Source organism: Dendropsophus ebraccatus, chromosome 2 (assembly GCF_027789765.1).
Source record: "Dendropsophus ebraccatus isolate aDenEbr1 chromosome 2, aDenEbr1.pat, whole genome shotgun sequence".
Classification (NCBI taxonomy): Eukaryota; Metazoa; Chordata; class Amphibia; order Anura; family Hylidae; genus Dendropsophus; species Dendropsophus ebraccatus.
Genome location: NC_091455.1, coordinates 114,435,193 through 114,449,981, shown reverse-complemented (window position 1 = coordinate 114,449,981; position 14,789 = coordinate 114,435,193). Strand labels below are relative to the sequence as shown.

The 14,789-nt window shown below is 42.8% G+C and overlaps 1 protein-coding gene across 1 annotated transcript in view; it reads left to right on the top strand.

The window, feature by feature from the left end:
• The first annotated feature begins 427 nt into the window (after positions 1–427).
• The window catches only part of RETREG1 (reticulophagy regulator 1), a 30,394-nt gene continuing 16,032 nt past the window's right edge, over positions 428–14,789 (top strand). The window contains exons 1-2 of the mRNA XM_069958143.1: positions 428–676; positions 13,978–14,104. Coding sequence (XP_069814244.1) covers positions 642–676; positions 13,978–14,104 — 162 coding nt within the window. The 5' untranslated portion in view covers positions 428–641. The remainder of the gene's footprint in view (positions 677–13,977; positions 14,105–14,789) is intronic.

Below are 14,789 nucleotides of genomic sequence, written 5' to 3'. Positions count from 1 at the left end.
TATCTATCTGAGACAAAATGTGTCTGATCTTTGCTCAGACAAATTGATGAATCTAGGCCATTATAGCTAGCAGGTGTAACAGAGGCATATAGACGTGTTTGGGAGGATTTCCCCTTCAATTTCTTATTGAGATGCATCAAGCCTGTTTACTATATTCAGTGTAGGATATGCTTGGTAACCTATAAACATCAACTGAATTCCTTTTTCACTTATAAATACTTTACACGCATTGCCATCGGAATAAGTGTGCTTTATTGGCAGGAGCCAGAGTCTAAGCCAACAAATAATTAACACTTTAGTCAATGGGTTAATACACTGCGTCTTCAAGCAGGAACTGTCACAATAAAAATACAGCAGGGGTGTTGCCTCCTCAGATCACTGGATAAGATGCCAGAAGGCTGGAGAGAGGCAAGGCAGCTCATGAGACCTGAGTGTGTGTTCACACTATTTATAACAGCCAATCGCTGCACGCTCACAGAGAGCTTCATTCAAGACCAGCGACACACGGGAGAATTGTAAACACACTTCACAGCAGCCAGCTTACAGGACTTGGGCAACCCTAGTGAAGGTTAAGTGCAAGAAAACACTTCTATACCTGGATTATACTGACTGGCACAGACGTCTTTAAAAACAAGGCAGAAATGCCTGAAGGAGAAGACTTTGAACTAGATGAAAGGTAATGTATTCTAATGTTATATTCCAAATGTATAGGAACTTGTTAGATATATACTACCTCATGGTTCTGCCCTTTGTGGTGATGAATCTATTATCACCCATTTACAGACCCCTGAGGCACCCTCTGTGCCACTGTATGAAGTTCCCATAAGGCAAGCTGTACTACTCTAAAAGTACTCCCTGCTTCATAAAAGCAGCACAATATGCAATGTAGCATTCAATGATATCATATGGAATCTTTAGGGAAGCCTCCATGTGCCTCCATATGAAACTGGAGGTATAAAAAGATATACTTATAGTATAGACCATACATTTTTATGGGGGCCATATGAATGATCCACACAGCACAAATCCGCAATATGGTTGTGCGCATGAACTGTAGAGAAGGCATGAAATGTAATATCAGTGCCACATTGCTGGGGTAACATTCAGACCTCCTCTAAGAGAGGTAATAATGTGTATGATATTAATGCATGTAAGTTATCAATAGGATGCATATATTTTATTCATCATAATAATAATATTTTTTATCTATATAGCGCTAATATATTCTGGACATACACTATGTACCATGATAACACGTAGTTAAAACATTTTTTTCAGCATCATGCAAAGGTGTAATTAACGTATATATCATGCCTTATTATATATGGAGCATATCTCTGAAGAATGGTTAACTAACTTAAAAGGTCATATGATAAGTTACATTACTAACACTAGTCACTGAAGAGGAGAGCAATGAGGTCATGCTTAAAGGAGGCAACTACTGTACACTGTACCTGGGATGGCACCCTCACCTGCTGCCACTCATCCTGGCACAAGTAAAGAGCAACACATGACATTGCACCCTACTGTATAGACAGTCACTGCATTCCCTTCACCAACTAGTGAAAGGCAAAATGTCATCAGGTGGATCTTCCAGCCATTGACACATATCACAGATCCAGACTGTCTGTAGCATTATATGTTGAGTATAGTTTCAAGTTACAGTGGTCCAGACCATTGCATCTGTATGTTAAAAATATTTTAACCAGAGTCCATTGTATCTTCAGGGGCCAATGTAACTGTTGAAGAATCTGCTTGTTGGGAAACATTAGATTGTTGCATTGTACTAAAGTTTATGCGAACAGTGAACAGTCACAAATCCAAATAACAAGGTTCACATATGGCTAGTCAAGATGGTAGGGTGACCATCTAGTCGTGTATGAATATGTGTAAATGTACCCTATAATAATAATAATAATAAGGTTTATTGATATAGTGCCAACATATTCTGCAGCACCTTACAATTCTGGGCTACATATGAAGCCACTTTTCAGCCACTAGTTGTTTACCACCAGCCGAAAATAGGCAGAAATTACTCTGTACACCTGTCTTATTTTACTTGACTGAAAGGCAAAGTTGCAGCAAAATATTGCCATTTGAATGCAATTTGCAGAATTTCTGTAAAATTGCGTAATTTTTGCTGTGATTTACATGTTACATGTTAATCATGATTATATACATTCAGCTATGATGTACCTCTAGACCCCTTATAATAGTCATAGATTTATAATTTATAGCTGCTGCGAGGTCCCTTGGTCTGTTTCAAAACAGTCAAATGCTCCTAGTGTAGACACAGTGCACCCATGACAGTTACAGTGCCCTTCATGGCAGCTACTATGCCCCATGATAATCACAATGTTCCCCACTATAGCCACAATGACCCTAATAAATGTGTCAATACTAGAGATGAGCATACCTCGAGCATGCTCGAGTCGATCCAAACCCGAACGTTCGGCATTTGATTAGCGGTGGCTGCTGAAGTCGGATAAAGCCCTAAGGCTATGTGGAAATCATGGATATAGTCATTGGCTGTATCCATGTTTTCCAGACAACCTTAGAGCTTTATCCAAGTTCAGCAGCCCCCGCTAATCAAATGCCGATCGTTCGGGTTCGGATGGACTCGAACCCGAACCCGGTTCGCTCATCTCTAGTCAATACCAACATGACAGATTTCCCTTATACCCCCTTTAAGCAAATAATGTCTGTGATTAACAAGACATATATCTATCTATCACTAGAAAAGGGAAACATGCCAAAGAGAACCTCACATCCAAGTAGCATCATGTGAGAACAAACAAATAATTCTCTGGGGTTGTTTGCCTGATGACTAACAGTTTATGACTATTGTACCTACAACATATCCTTGGAAATAAAGGGAACCTCTCACGTGTTACGCTCCGGTATTTCAGAGTGATCATAGTTTGAATAAGGTTGCTCGATGTCCCACCACACTTAAGCCATACATTTAGAGGTGTATAGGGAGAGACTCATCACTGAAGGCCAGCAGGATGGGGAGCAGCCAAAGAGACCACACCCTGAGACTACTTACCCGATCCTGGTTTCCCCCTCTGCTCCTTATAGTTTAGGCTGTGCTTTCACATCCATGTTTTTTTGTTTATATGATCAGAACCTTAATCCCTTAATGGCCAGCCTATTTTAAGCCTTAGTGACCAAGCAATTTGCTTAGTTCTTTCATCGTCACCTTCCAAGTGCCATAACTTTTTAAAAAAATTCTGGCTTGTATTTGGGGAATAATGAAAAAAATGCATATTACACATTATAGGAAAACTGAGCAGGTTTTTGCATTTGTTCCCAATAGCCGCTGAACTCCTCATACCGTTGCCAGTCTTCTCACGCTCTTAAGTGCTGCCATTTTCATGATATTCAATGCTATAAAAATATGCAAATTCACTCGTCTGGATTACTGGGGGCATTCCACAGCGCTCCAGGGTAGTGTTCCACTTGCCCACCGCCTACTGACGCATATTTCAGCCTGCCTGCTTATGCATACGCATAACTAAGCGTGAGCATCGGAGGTGGGGGGGGTGCTGGAAGGTGCTCTGAGGGGCCAAGGAACGCCCCCAGTGCTCCTTTACAAGCAAAGTTGCATATTATCACAATAACAGCGGCACTTAAGAGTGTAAGAAGAGCAGGGAGTTCAGCGCTTTTCATGAACTGTCACTTTAATTTTACTCTATTCAGCATGTGGTAAAAATAACATATTAAATATATTCTTTGGGTGATTATGATTATGGTGATACCAAATGTGTAACAAAACATAATGCCCAGATAACCCCTAAGGCCATGTTCACATGGCGTGAAACCTTGGCCGTTCTGTGACCCAGCCGGATCACAGAATGGCCAGTGTTACGGAAGATCATCCTGGCCGGTACTGCATTACCAGCCGGATAATGTTTATTTCTGATTAATTGAGATGCGGCACATCAGTGTGCGTCTGCATCCCAATTCGCCACTGCACACAATGGAGCGTGCAGCCGGAGCCGCACGCTCCATTGTGTGCACTAAAATGTCTCCTGTGTCCGCTATTCAATGAATAGTGGCTGCAGAAAACTGATGTCAGTTTTTTGCTGCGCCGCTAGCGTTCCCGGCCGGAGTGTTTACACTCAGGCCAAGATTCCATTAATTCACATACGTCTGTATTGCATAAACAGCTAATAATATTATTTAATAAGCAATATGCTATTTTGTAGATAGATAGCCATTACAGTAGATAAATAGCCATTCTGTAGCCATTGTTTCAGCTTTGGATATTGCACAGCAAACAGTTCAATCTGTTGTGAAAACGGTTTAGGTAGTGACTGGGAGTGAACAGCTATTTTCTGGTCCACTTACACACTTTTACACACATTCTGCATTGGAATCCCATACATTTCAGTAAGAATCTGGGCCTTAATTTATATGGCACAGATTTTTTAAAAATCTATGAAATGCATGTTACAGAAAATAAATATAAGATGTCACTTCCTGATATAGAAACCACTAACATTCCGCACAACTTCATTGAGTTGCCAGATTTAGAATGGCCAGTTGAAAGGGAATATAATCTGCATCCAAATCTGCAACATGAATTGGCAAATTTATAGTAAAGACTTGAAGGCCAATGTCTAAAACCTGACGTGGATTTATCCATATAATGGTGCGTTTACACAGGCAGATTTAGCTGACAGATTTTGGAAGCCAAAGCCAGAAATGGATTTGAAAAGGAGAAATCTCAGTATTTCCTTTATGACCCGTTCCCTGTTTATGGTCTGTTCCTGGCTTTGGCTTCAAAAATCTGTCATAAATCTGCCTGTGTAAACGCACCATAATACTCCAGCATGTGAACATGGCCCTGCTAGGACTGAGGTCTACAGGAAGTAACATTGCTGTTTTGTTCCTGGGTCACTGTAGTTAGTGGAGTTGTCAGTCACAACATGTCTTTATCCATCAATATCAGATTGGAGGGGATCTGACAGAACCCCACCAATCAGCTGTGTGCCCAATCTGCAGCTCTCGTATACTTAGAGAATCAGAGCCAGTAGTAGGCTCAGTTCATGGTTTTCTGGCTTTGCTGGGTTACTGCCACTCAGCTCCTATTAATTTCAAGGGGAGCTGAGCTGTAGTTAGGCTGAAGTCACACACGCAGCCTTTTTGGAAAACTACCACTGCAGTTTTTGAGCTAAAGTCAGAAGTGGATCTAGAAGGAAGTAGAAGTCCGTCCTAAATATTTCCAATTTATTTTTAATCCACCCTTTGTTTTGGCTGCTGTGGCATGTGTGGCCTTCTACTTCCAGTACGATTCCCTGACTATATACAAGAGCTGGGGCTAGGGCACAGGGTGTTGGACCTCCACTAATCTGGCATTGATGTCCTATCCTGAGGACCAGGAAACCCCCTGTGTTACTGGTAGGCACATCAGCCACGAAGCTTGTAACTTCTTCAGACTTTTTACAGGTCTATTAGTAGCATTCCTTACTGGTGCTGCTCTTGCACAGCCACAGGGATTTTGAAGCTATCATATGATTCGTTTCTATGGACATCTGAATGTTGTGTCTGCATGATCTTACACATAGCTTCTAGAAAGTGCCCAAGGGAATTAGTTAGAAATTCAGCATTATTATCCTACATAAACATAAAGTGAGAAAGATGGCAGCAGCACTTAATACGATTCCAGCCTTTATTACAGAGTATAGAAAGGGATCAGTTTTTTGCTTTGTTAACATTAAAGAGGATGTACCATCAGATACATCCTCTTTAATCTGACTCAGGGATAGAACGGCGCCGTCACAGGCAAGCTGGTGCCGCGGTCCGTTTTTCTATCCGGGCCCGGTTCCTGTGTACGTTCTATCCGCGGTTATCGGGCCGGGGCTGAAGCGAGGGAGGCGGGCCGGCCTGCCCCCAGTGGAAGGGAATTCCCTCCCCTCTATGACGTGGCTCCATTAGAATCAATGGAGCCGCGTCATACAGGGGCAGGGGATTCCGCCCACTGGGGGCAGGCCAGACTGCCTCCTGTGCTTCAGCCCGGTACCCGTGTTTGTAAACTGGCTTTTACTAAAGTTGTATATAAAGCATTGTTGTGGTATATTAGCTGTAGAACATATATTAATGGGGCTGAATGAAGGTGGCCATACACATGATGGCTCAGATTCATCAAACAGCTCAGCTTTCAGGTGTCAGACACTTTGATAAATCTTAATATACCTTGACCACTCCATAAACACGCTGGGCCAATCTTCATGTTTATTTCTGTTAGGAGAGGGAAACAAGTTGCCAGTCACCTCTAGCAGCACATTATCTCCCATCAGAACCATGGACTGGGCTTGTTGAAATCCAACATGTCTAATCATTCCACCCTAAAATATCTTCCTTTAGAGGAGACTCTAGGCCTCATTCACATGAGATCTTTGATCGATCCTGCATGTAAGGCAGATTTCTATCTTGTGTATGGCCAGCTTTATAGATATATATTTTAACAGTATGTACACTTTGAATATAATGTCAAATCCATTGCTAATGTTCCATGTGATAGATGACCAAGTGATGTCTGGGGAATGTTGGTTAGTGTCCAGAAGCAAGCTCGTGTTATCTGCAAGCATGTTATCTCCTAGAAATCTGTTTTGTGTTTACTGATGACATTGGTTTTTGTTAGAAGATATATTTTAGGGATTACTAATTTAGGTTTATCACCTGTCACTTAATGTATTCACAAATACAGTGGTGCCTTGGATTACGAGCATAATTTGTTCCGGGAGCGTGCTTGTAATCTAAATCCACTCTTAAACCAAAGTAAATTTTTCCATAAGAAATCACTGAAATGTAGACAATTGGTTCCACATCCCAAAATTAATGATTTTTTTACTCTGAATAACATGTAAGACAAATGAAACAAACATTTAAAAGCATCGGGATGTCATATTACCGTTACTGTACAGTATAGCAATCACACTATGCAGACCAGGCCCTCCCCCACTTCCCCTCCCACCCAGTACAGGGAGCTCTTAAACCAAAGCAATGCTCTTAAACCAAGTCACAATTTTTAACTGTGAGCTCTTCTTGCAAAATGCTCTCAATCCAATTTACTCTTAAACAGAGGTACCACTGTATACACTTATTAGAAAAGAAGGTTGTCTTTGTATATTCTTGTGGGCAAAATGCTCATTACAAAGTAAAAAACAAACAAACATGTAATTGTGATCCCACTGTATAGAGCTCTAGTGACACCACACCTGGAATACTGTCTCCCAGTTTCCCAGGATTGGATCCAGCTTTTCCCCGGCAGCCAGGGTGGAGCGGCAGTGAGCAGAGCAGCTGAAAGACTGGAGGCTTCATGAGCGGCGCGCTGATCAAACTAAGACCTTTGCTTCATTTATACGAGCAATTCGTTCATGTCTAATCAAAACCTTTAAATATGTTTAGGTTTAGGAGGCAAGTGTTTTAGAAAAAAAATGAACAGCGGGACTATAAAAAATAAACTCAAGAACAAGAGGACACAGTGAGAGGTTAGTTGAGGGAAAGATCAGAAGAAACGTGAGAAAATATGACTTAACTGAAAGAGTAGTAGATCCTTGGAACAAACTTCCAGCAGATGTGGTAGGTATATCTACAATAACAGAATGTAAACCTGTCTGGGATAAACATATATCTATCCTAAGATAATAAGAAAGAATTCCATCCATATATTCCCTACATCTTGGTAACATTGCAAGCAGGAATCAGAAGAGAGATGGAATAGAGTATAAATTTAGGATCAGACTAAAAAGAGTTTGTTTATAGTCTGTAACCATGGAGACACATTGGGGAGGTTTATAAAGTATTGTTATAGAAAGATTCTCTTGTTTTCCATAGCAGCCAATCAAATGTCAGCCTTCATACCTATCACCTTTAGGAGAGATATTCATAAAACAAGGCTACCATCCATAAACTATAGATGAACAGATCCGCAGAGCCAAAAGACTTCCAAGACAAAGCCTCCTGGAATATAAGCAAAAGGAGGAGAACAGGCGGGTACCATTAGTGGTCACCTATAACCCTCATATGAAGATCCTAAAAAAGATTGCTGCTAAACCCCAACCAATATTCTAGAGGGTTTTCCCAGAATTACCTCTTCTTTCATTCAAACAGCCCCTAAATTTACCTTCTCGTAAAAAGTGCTTTGACATCAACAACAGAGCCTGGCACCTTCCCCTGCAACAACAGAAAATGCAGCACATGTCCCCACATACTACAAACAAACACAATCCGCATCCCCAATACACAGCGGGACTATACCATCACCAATGCTTTCTCATGTACATCCTCTAATGTGGTCTACATGATAAAGTGTACACCATGCCCCACAGGGATTTACATTGGGGAAACAAAACAGAAACTACAAACTAGAATGAACTTACATAGACATACAATAAAAAGAAGTCTCAACACCCCTGTAGGCCAACATTTTTCAGGACTGGACCATAGAATAACAGATTTCAAGGTTATGGTCCTCAAAGGTCACTTCCAGAGTGACAGAGAGAGGAAAGTGTGGGAATTCAAATTAATAAAAACCTTCCAGTCATTAACACATGGAATAAACCTGGCACCTGGATTTATGACCCACTACATGGACACACTCCACAGATAAGACTGAACTGACCAACAATCTTGGACTTCTACATAAGCTTTAATTTACAAGTCCTTTTTATTGCCTTTATTGTGATGTGTCAGGGCTGCAGCGGCGTCCCGCGCTCCGGGCCGCCTCACCCCTTCCCTGTCTCATGCAGCCGCCGGTGTCCACGTGCAGGGACCCGATGCCGCTGCTAGTTCGGCCCGCGGGGGCGTCTCACCTCGCCCCGCTCCTGTCGCTGTCTGTCTCGGCCGGCGCGCGCATCCCCGCCGCTGTCTCAGATTTAAAGGGCCAGTCCGCCCCTAATTGGTGTATGGACATAATCACTCCCTATAAATCCCAGCATGCCCTGTCCCTCGTGTTGGAGCCTCCACATGCTTCCCATAGCATTTTGGCCCAGCTCCCTGTTGTTCCTGTCCGTTGCCCTTGTCCGTTGTTCCTGTCCATTGCCTCTGTCACCTGCGGTTACGCCTAAGACCACCATCTGCACTATCACTTGCCTACTGCTCCTGCTCACCTTGCCCGCCGTCACCAGCAAACCAAGCCTTGCGGCGGGCTCTGGTGAAGACCAGCGGCCCCTTAGACTCCGCTCCCTGGTGTGGTTTATGCCATCGCTGGTAACGGTACAGAGGATCCACATGATGATATACCCCCTCACCCACCCCCCCTTCCTTCCTTACTCACAGAGGTCTCTCCTTTTTTGTTTGTAACATCCCTAAAATGTTGTGCTGTTTCTGTAAGTCATTCATTTGTGAACTTGTCTGAAGAAGGGATCTTTTGACTCCCGAAGGCTCACAGCTCTAACAATTCCTAAAATACTTTGTTCACAAGTATTTACCACGATATGGATTTTATCAGAGTAATATAAGAAATGAAAGCTGAGCTCCAATTGTTTGCTATGGGCAAGATAGAGAATCTTACTATGAAGAATGCTTAATAAATCTCCTCTCTCAATAGTTCTACATTGGTTTACATTTTATATGTATCAGAGAAATTTAAAAAAGAAAAAAACATAGTTACAAAGGTATAGACCCCCTTAGACAGTGACTGTCCATCAGTTCATTGAAATATATTTCCCTGCACTAAGAGAGATAGTAAGGCTGGGTTCACACTGCGTTTTTGCAATCCGTTTTTGCAATCCGTTTTTTGAAAAAAAAAACGGATAAAAAACGGATTGCAAAAACGGATGCATTTGTGTGCATCCATTTTGATCCGTTTTTCCATTGACTTCCATTATAAAAAAAACATCAAAACGGATCCGTTTTTTTTTTTTACGGACGCAAAAACGTTGCTGACACTATTTTTTTGTCTGTTAAAAAAAACTGATCCGTTAAACGGATTGCAAAAACGCATTGTTAACTCACCCTAAGGAGCAGAGCTGCCTGAAGCTATAGTAACATGATGTCTTCATTCTACCACTAACTGAACATTGATATCCACCTAATGCTGCCCTCTATTTCTACCCACTGTGATGTTTTCCTCTTTTTGTTCCTGGTGGTTTACTGGAATAGTGACCACATGGTATTTACTATTTACTCACATGATTAGATTGTTCCAGTAGCTGCTGATTTGGAAATCTGCAACCTGAGACTGTGACCTTTAGGAGGTGGGTCTGGAGGCTGGTCAGTAGCTGTGGCCACACCATAGGGTTGCCTCACCACCCATTTACTACACAACAGTATAAGGACATTAGTCATCTGTACAGAATGGGAAATCATAAGATGAAATGACAGTGATAAAGAGCGGCAGCTGTGTTTTGCAGCTGACGGGTGACCGCTCTGTGTTTGTCTCCAAGTGTGTGCCTAAACTGGTTCTGTTTCAGTAGCTTGGCAGGGTGCCACAAAAGACAAAAAATGCTGCAGTCATAGCAGTCATCCTGGCAATACTAACATGAATTAATTTCAGGCCTGCCATTATTGTAAAATAATTTTGCACTCAAGAAATGTTAAGAATTCTTAAAGAGGGACATTTATCAAGACCGGCGTACTGGGGCTACTTCTGGCACTAGGCCTGCGCAGGCATTCCACAACAAATCTATACCTACCTGTGTAGATAAATCAGACATGGGGGGATGTGGATGGGGGGGGCATGCCTCCTCCTAGCCTTGCCTCCTCGCCTGCCCCATTTTGGGGGGACATTTATTAAAATTTGCCCCTTTTCCACAGTGTACGGAGGAGGGGAGAAGATGAATGAAGAAAAAGGATATGGTTGAATAAAATAGAGGGTTTGATTCTATACTCCTATGGCTATCCACAAGTGCACTTTCATCAGGGTTCTGCTGATACCGTCCGTACATTGTATCACTACTGTTGTACAGAGTATTGTAACTCAGCATTATCAAAGAGAAATCAAAAAACAATAGAAAATTAGGTTACAGTGATCTAAAAGAAACAATCATGGAGTATTGGAAATTGCATGAAAGTGATATTTAGTGATGAGTCACCAATCTGCATTGACCAAGGAGATAATGCTGGAACTTTTGTCTGGATAACGTCTGACAAGGGGAGATGCCAATCATTACCTCCACCCAGTCAATGCACAAGTAGGAATAGGAACTTGGGGCAATTTTTCAAAAGAAATTAAGTTAATCCAGCAGGTACTGCAGTACCGGCCTCGTTGAACTTCACATATTATAATCTTGTAGGCCGCAGGCAGTTTTTAACCTGCGGCCTAGCAGTATGTAAGAATTGTCCAGGCACCGAAAACGGGGTGACGTCGTGTGCGTCTGGCACCAGAAACGTGACGACGTTGTGCGCATCTGGCACCGAAGATGCAGTGATGTCAGAATGCGGCCGGTGCCGGGCACCTCCCACGCCGGTTGGGGCTACAGGAAGGGTGAGTCGATGGGGGAGGGCTGGCTACTACATTAGAGGCTATGGGGGAGGGCTGGCTACTACATAAGAGGCTATGGGGGATGGCTGGCTACTGCATAAGTGGCTATGGGGGAGGGCTGGCTACTTCATAAGAGGCTATGGGGAAGGGCTGGCTACTATATAAGAGACTATGGGGGAGGGCTGACTACTCCATAGGAGGCTATGGGAAGGGCTAGCTACTACAAAAGAGGCTATGAGGGAGGGCTGATTACTATATAAGACTATGGGGGAGGGCTGGCTACTACAAAAGAGGCTATGGGGGAGGGCTGGCTACTATATAAGACTATGAGGGAGGGCTGGCTACTCCATAAGAGGCTATGGGGGAGGGCTGGCTACTACATAAGAGACTATGGGGGAGGGCTGGCTACTATATCCGAGACTTGGGGAGGGCTGGCTACTATATAAGAGACTATGGGGGAGGGCTGGCTACTATATACGAGACTTGGGGAGGGCTGGCTACTACATAAGAGGCTATGGAGAGGGCTGGCTAATCCATAAGAGGCTATGGGGGAGGGCTGGCTACTACATAAGAGGCCGCAGGCAGTTTTTAACCTGCGGCCTAGCAGTATGTAAGAATTGTCCAGGCACCGGAAACGCGGTGACGTCGTGCGCGTCTGGCACTGGAAACACAATGACGTTGTGCGCATCTGGCACCAAAGATGCGGTGTTGTCAGAATGCGGCCGGTGCCGGGCACCTCCCACGCCAGTTGGGGCTGCAGGAAGGGTGAGTCTATGGGGGAGGGCTGGCTACTACATAAGAGGTTATGGGGGATGGCTGGCTACTGCATAAGAGGCTATGGGGGAGGGCTTGCTACTTTATAAGAGGCTATGGGGAAGGGCTGGCTACTATATAAGAGACTATGGGGGAGGGCTGACTACTCCATAGGAGACTATGGGAAGGGCTAGCTACTACAAAAGAGGCTATGGGGGAGGGCTGGTTACTATATAAGACTATGGGGGAGGGATGGCTACTACAAAAGAGGCTATGGGGGAGGGATGGCTACTATATAAGACTATGGGGAGGGCTGGCTACTCCATAAGAGGCTATGGGGGAGGGCTGGCTACTACATAAGAGACTATGGGGGAGGGCTGGTTACTATATAAGACTATGGGGGAGGGATGGCTACTACAAAAGAGGCTATGGGGGAGGGCTGGCTACTATATAAGACTATGAGGAGGGCTGGCTACTCCATAAGAGGCTATGGGGGAGGGCTGGCTACTACATAAGAGACTATGGGGGAGGGCTGGCTACTATATCCGAGACTTGGGGAGGGCTGGCTACTATATAAGAGACTATGGGGGAGGGCTGGCTACTATATACGAGACTTGGGGAGGGCTGGCTACTACATAAGAGGCTATGGGGAGGGCTGGCTACTCCATAAGAGGCTATGGGGGAGGGCTGGCTACTACATAAGAGGCTATGGTGGAGGGCTGGCTACTATATAACAGGCAATTGGAGAGGACTGGCTTCTATATAAGACTATTCTGGAGAGCTGGCCCCTATAAAAGACACTATTGTGGAGGGCTGGCTTCTATAAAAGATACTATTGGGGGTTGGCTACTATATAAGGCACTACTGGGAGGGCTGGCTAATATATGGGACATTTGGGGGTGCTGACTTTTATATGGGTCACCATTGGGAGGACTGGATACTATATGGCTACTATGAGGGGCACCAATAGTAGGACTTACTACTATGTGGGGCAATATTGGGATGGTTACTATGTGGGAGACTATTGGAGGGATTGGCTACTGCATAGGGCACAGTTGTGGGATTACCTACTGCTTGGGGGAAATAATGGGTAACCATTGGGGTTGGGGTTCAACAATATCATAGCAATTTATCTTTTCATTTATCATAGTACACATCACTGACAGTGCCAGGAACACTTCACACTAATCTGACAGTGCCAGGAACACTACACACTAATCTGACAGTGCATGCCTTCTTCAATAAATATCAAGGTTGGCCCGCGACTTTGTCTAATTTTTTTTTTTTTTTTTTTATAGTTCAAACATTTTATTGAGTTTCACATAATATAGCATTGGTACAGAAGCAAAGTATCAGTAGGAGTATAAATTCACGAATATACATAACTAATAAAACAAGGCCGACAACAATAACTAAATCTTACTCCACTTATACATAGAATGTTTGTCTAATTTTTTAATTTTGGCCCACCGTTTATTTGGGTTTGACACCCCTGATGTAGAATATCATTATTGTTACTGTCATTTATAAAACACTTTTTATATGTCATGTAGACACATCAAAAGGTTAGGTTGGCCGGGTTTTTAGTGCTGAGACTCCTACTATAGATATAGTGGGAGAAGTGTCAACATTATTTTGCATCAATAAGAATTGATTTATGTGTTTGTTATGAGGTAAAAGAGCTGGCAATCCACCATTTTGCAAAGGGTTGTACATATATGTCTGACTATAATAAATGTGTATTTATTCGTATAAACAATTTTTTTGATTTAGCGATTTATTTTCCTTAGGTGGGAGGTGATCAGCACTAATTCAGAATGCAAACCTCGACTTAGCCAATGCATTGCAGAATCTTGGTCAAGCTACACAATATTTCTCCATGAATTATCTCATTTTAAACAGCAAAATCCAGGCAAGGTATGACTGTTATATGTCTCTGCAGTATATATTTTTATTTTTTAAATTTGTACTTCCCATATTTATTTGAACAACTGCAACAACAATAGGGTGTATCCTATAAGGAAAAAGACCGGGTGAAATAGGATTAAAGACATCATGGCACCCTTATTTGGATTCTGACATGCCTGTGTGTCTTTGTGTATAAATGTCTTTGGGTGGCCATCACCTCTCAGTTATATACCTATAATGTACTAGCATGTTTATTAGCTATAAAACTGGAGCCAGGCTGATGACTTGTTACAGTCGGAACATAAAATACACAATTAAAGCAACTCCCCGACTGTTTTTTTATAGACATTTTTGGTCCTAAATGTAATCTAATCATATAATTCCTTACTGAAGCACACATGCCTCCACTTGTCACTGTTATATCACTGTTAGAGGGTTAGAGGGGGTGTTTGTTAAGGCACCAACTACATTGTTAAGTAGAAGGGTGTATCCTGGCACTTGTAGTGATGTATGATTTATTTCATCACTGTACAGCCCTTCCCAATTTCTGGATGGTCACAGAGTGAGGCACGGGCTGCCATATTTCACACATTCCATTATACCATTAATGCTTATATAGTAAATAGTAGTGTAGCTAAGTACATGACTAAGCAAATGTATGTCATTGATATAGTCTTTATAAGATGAGCATGCC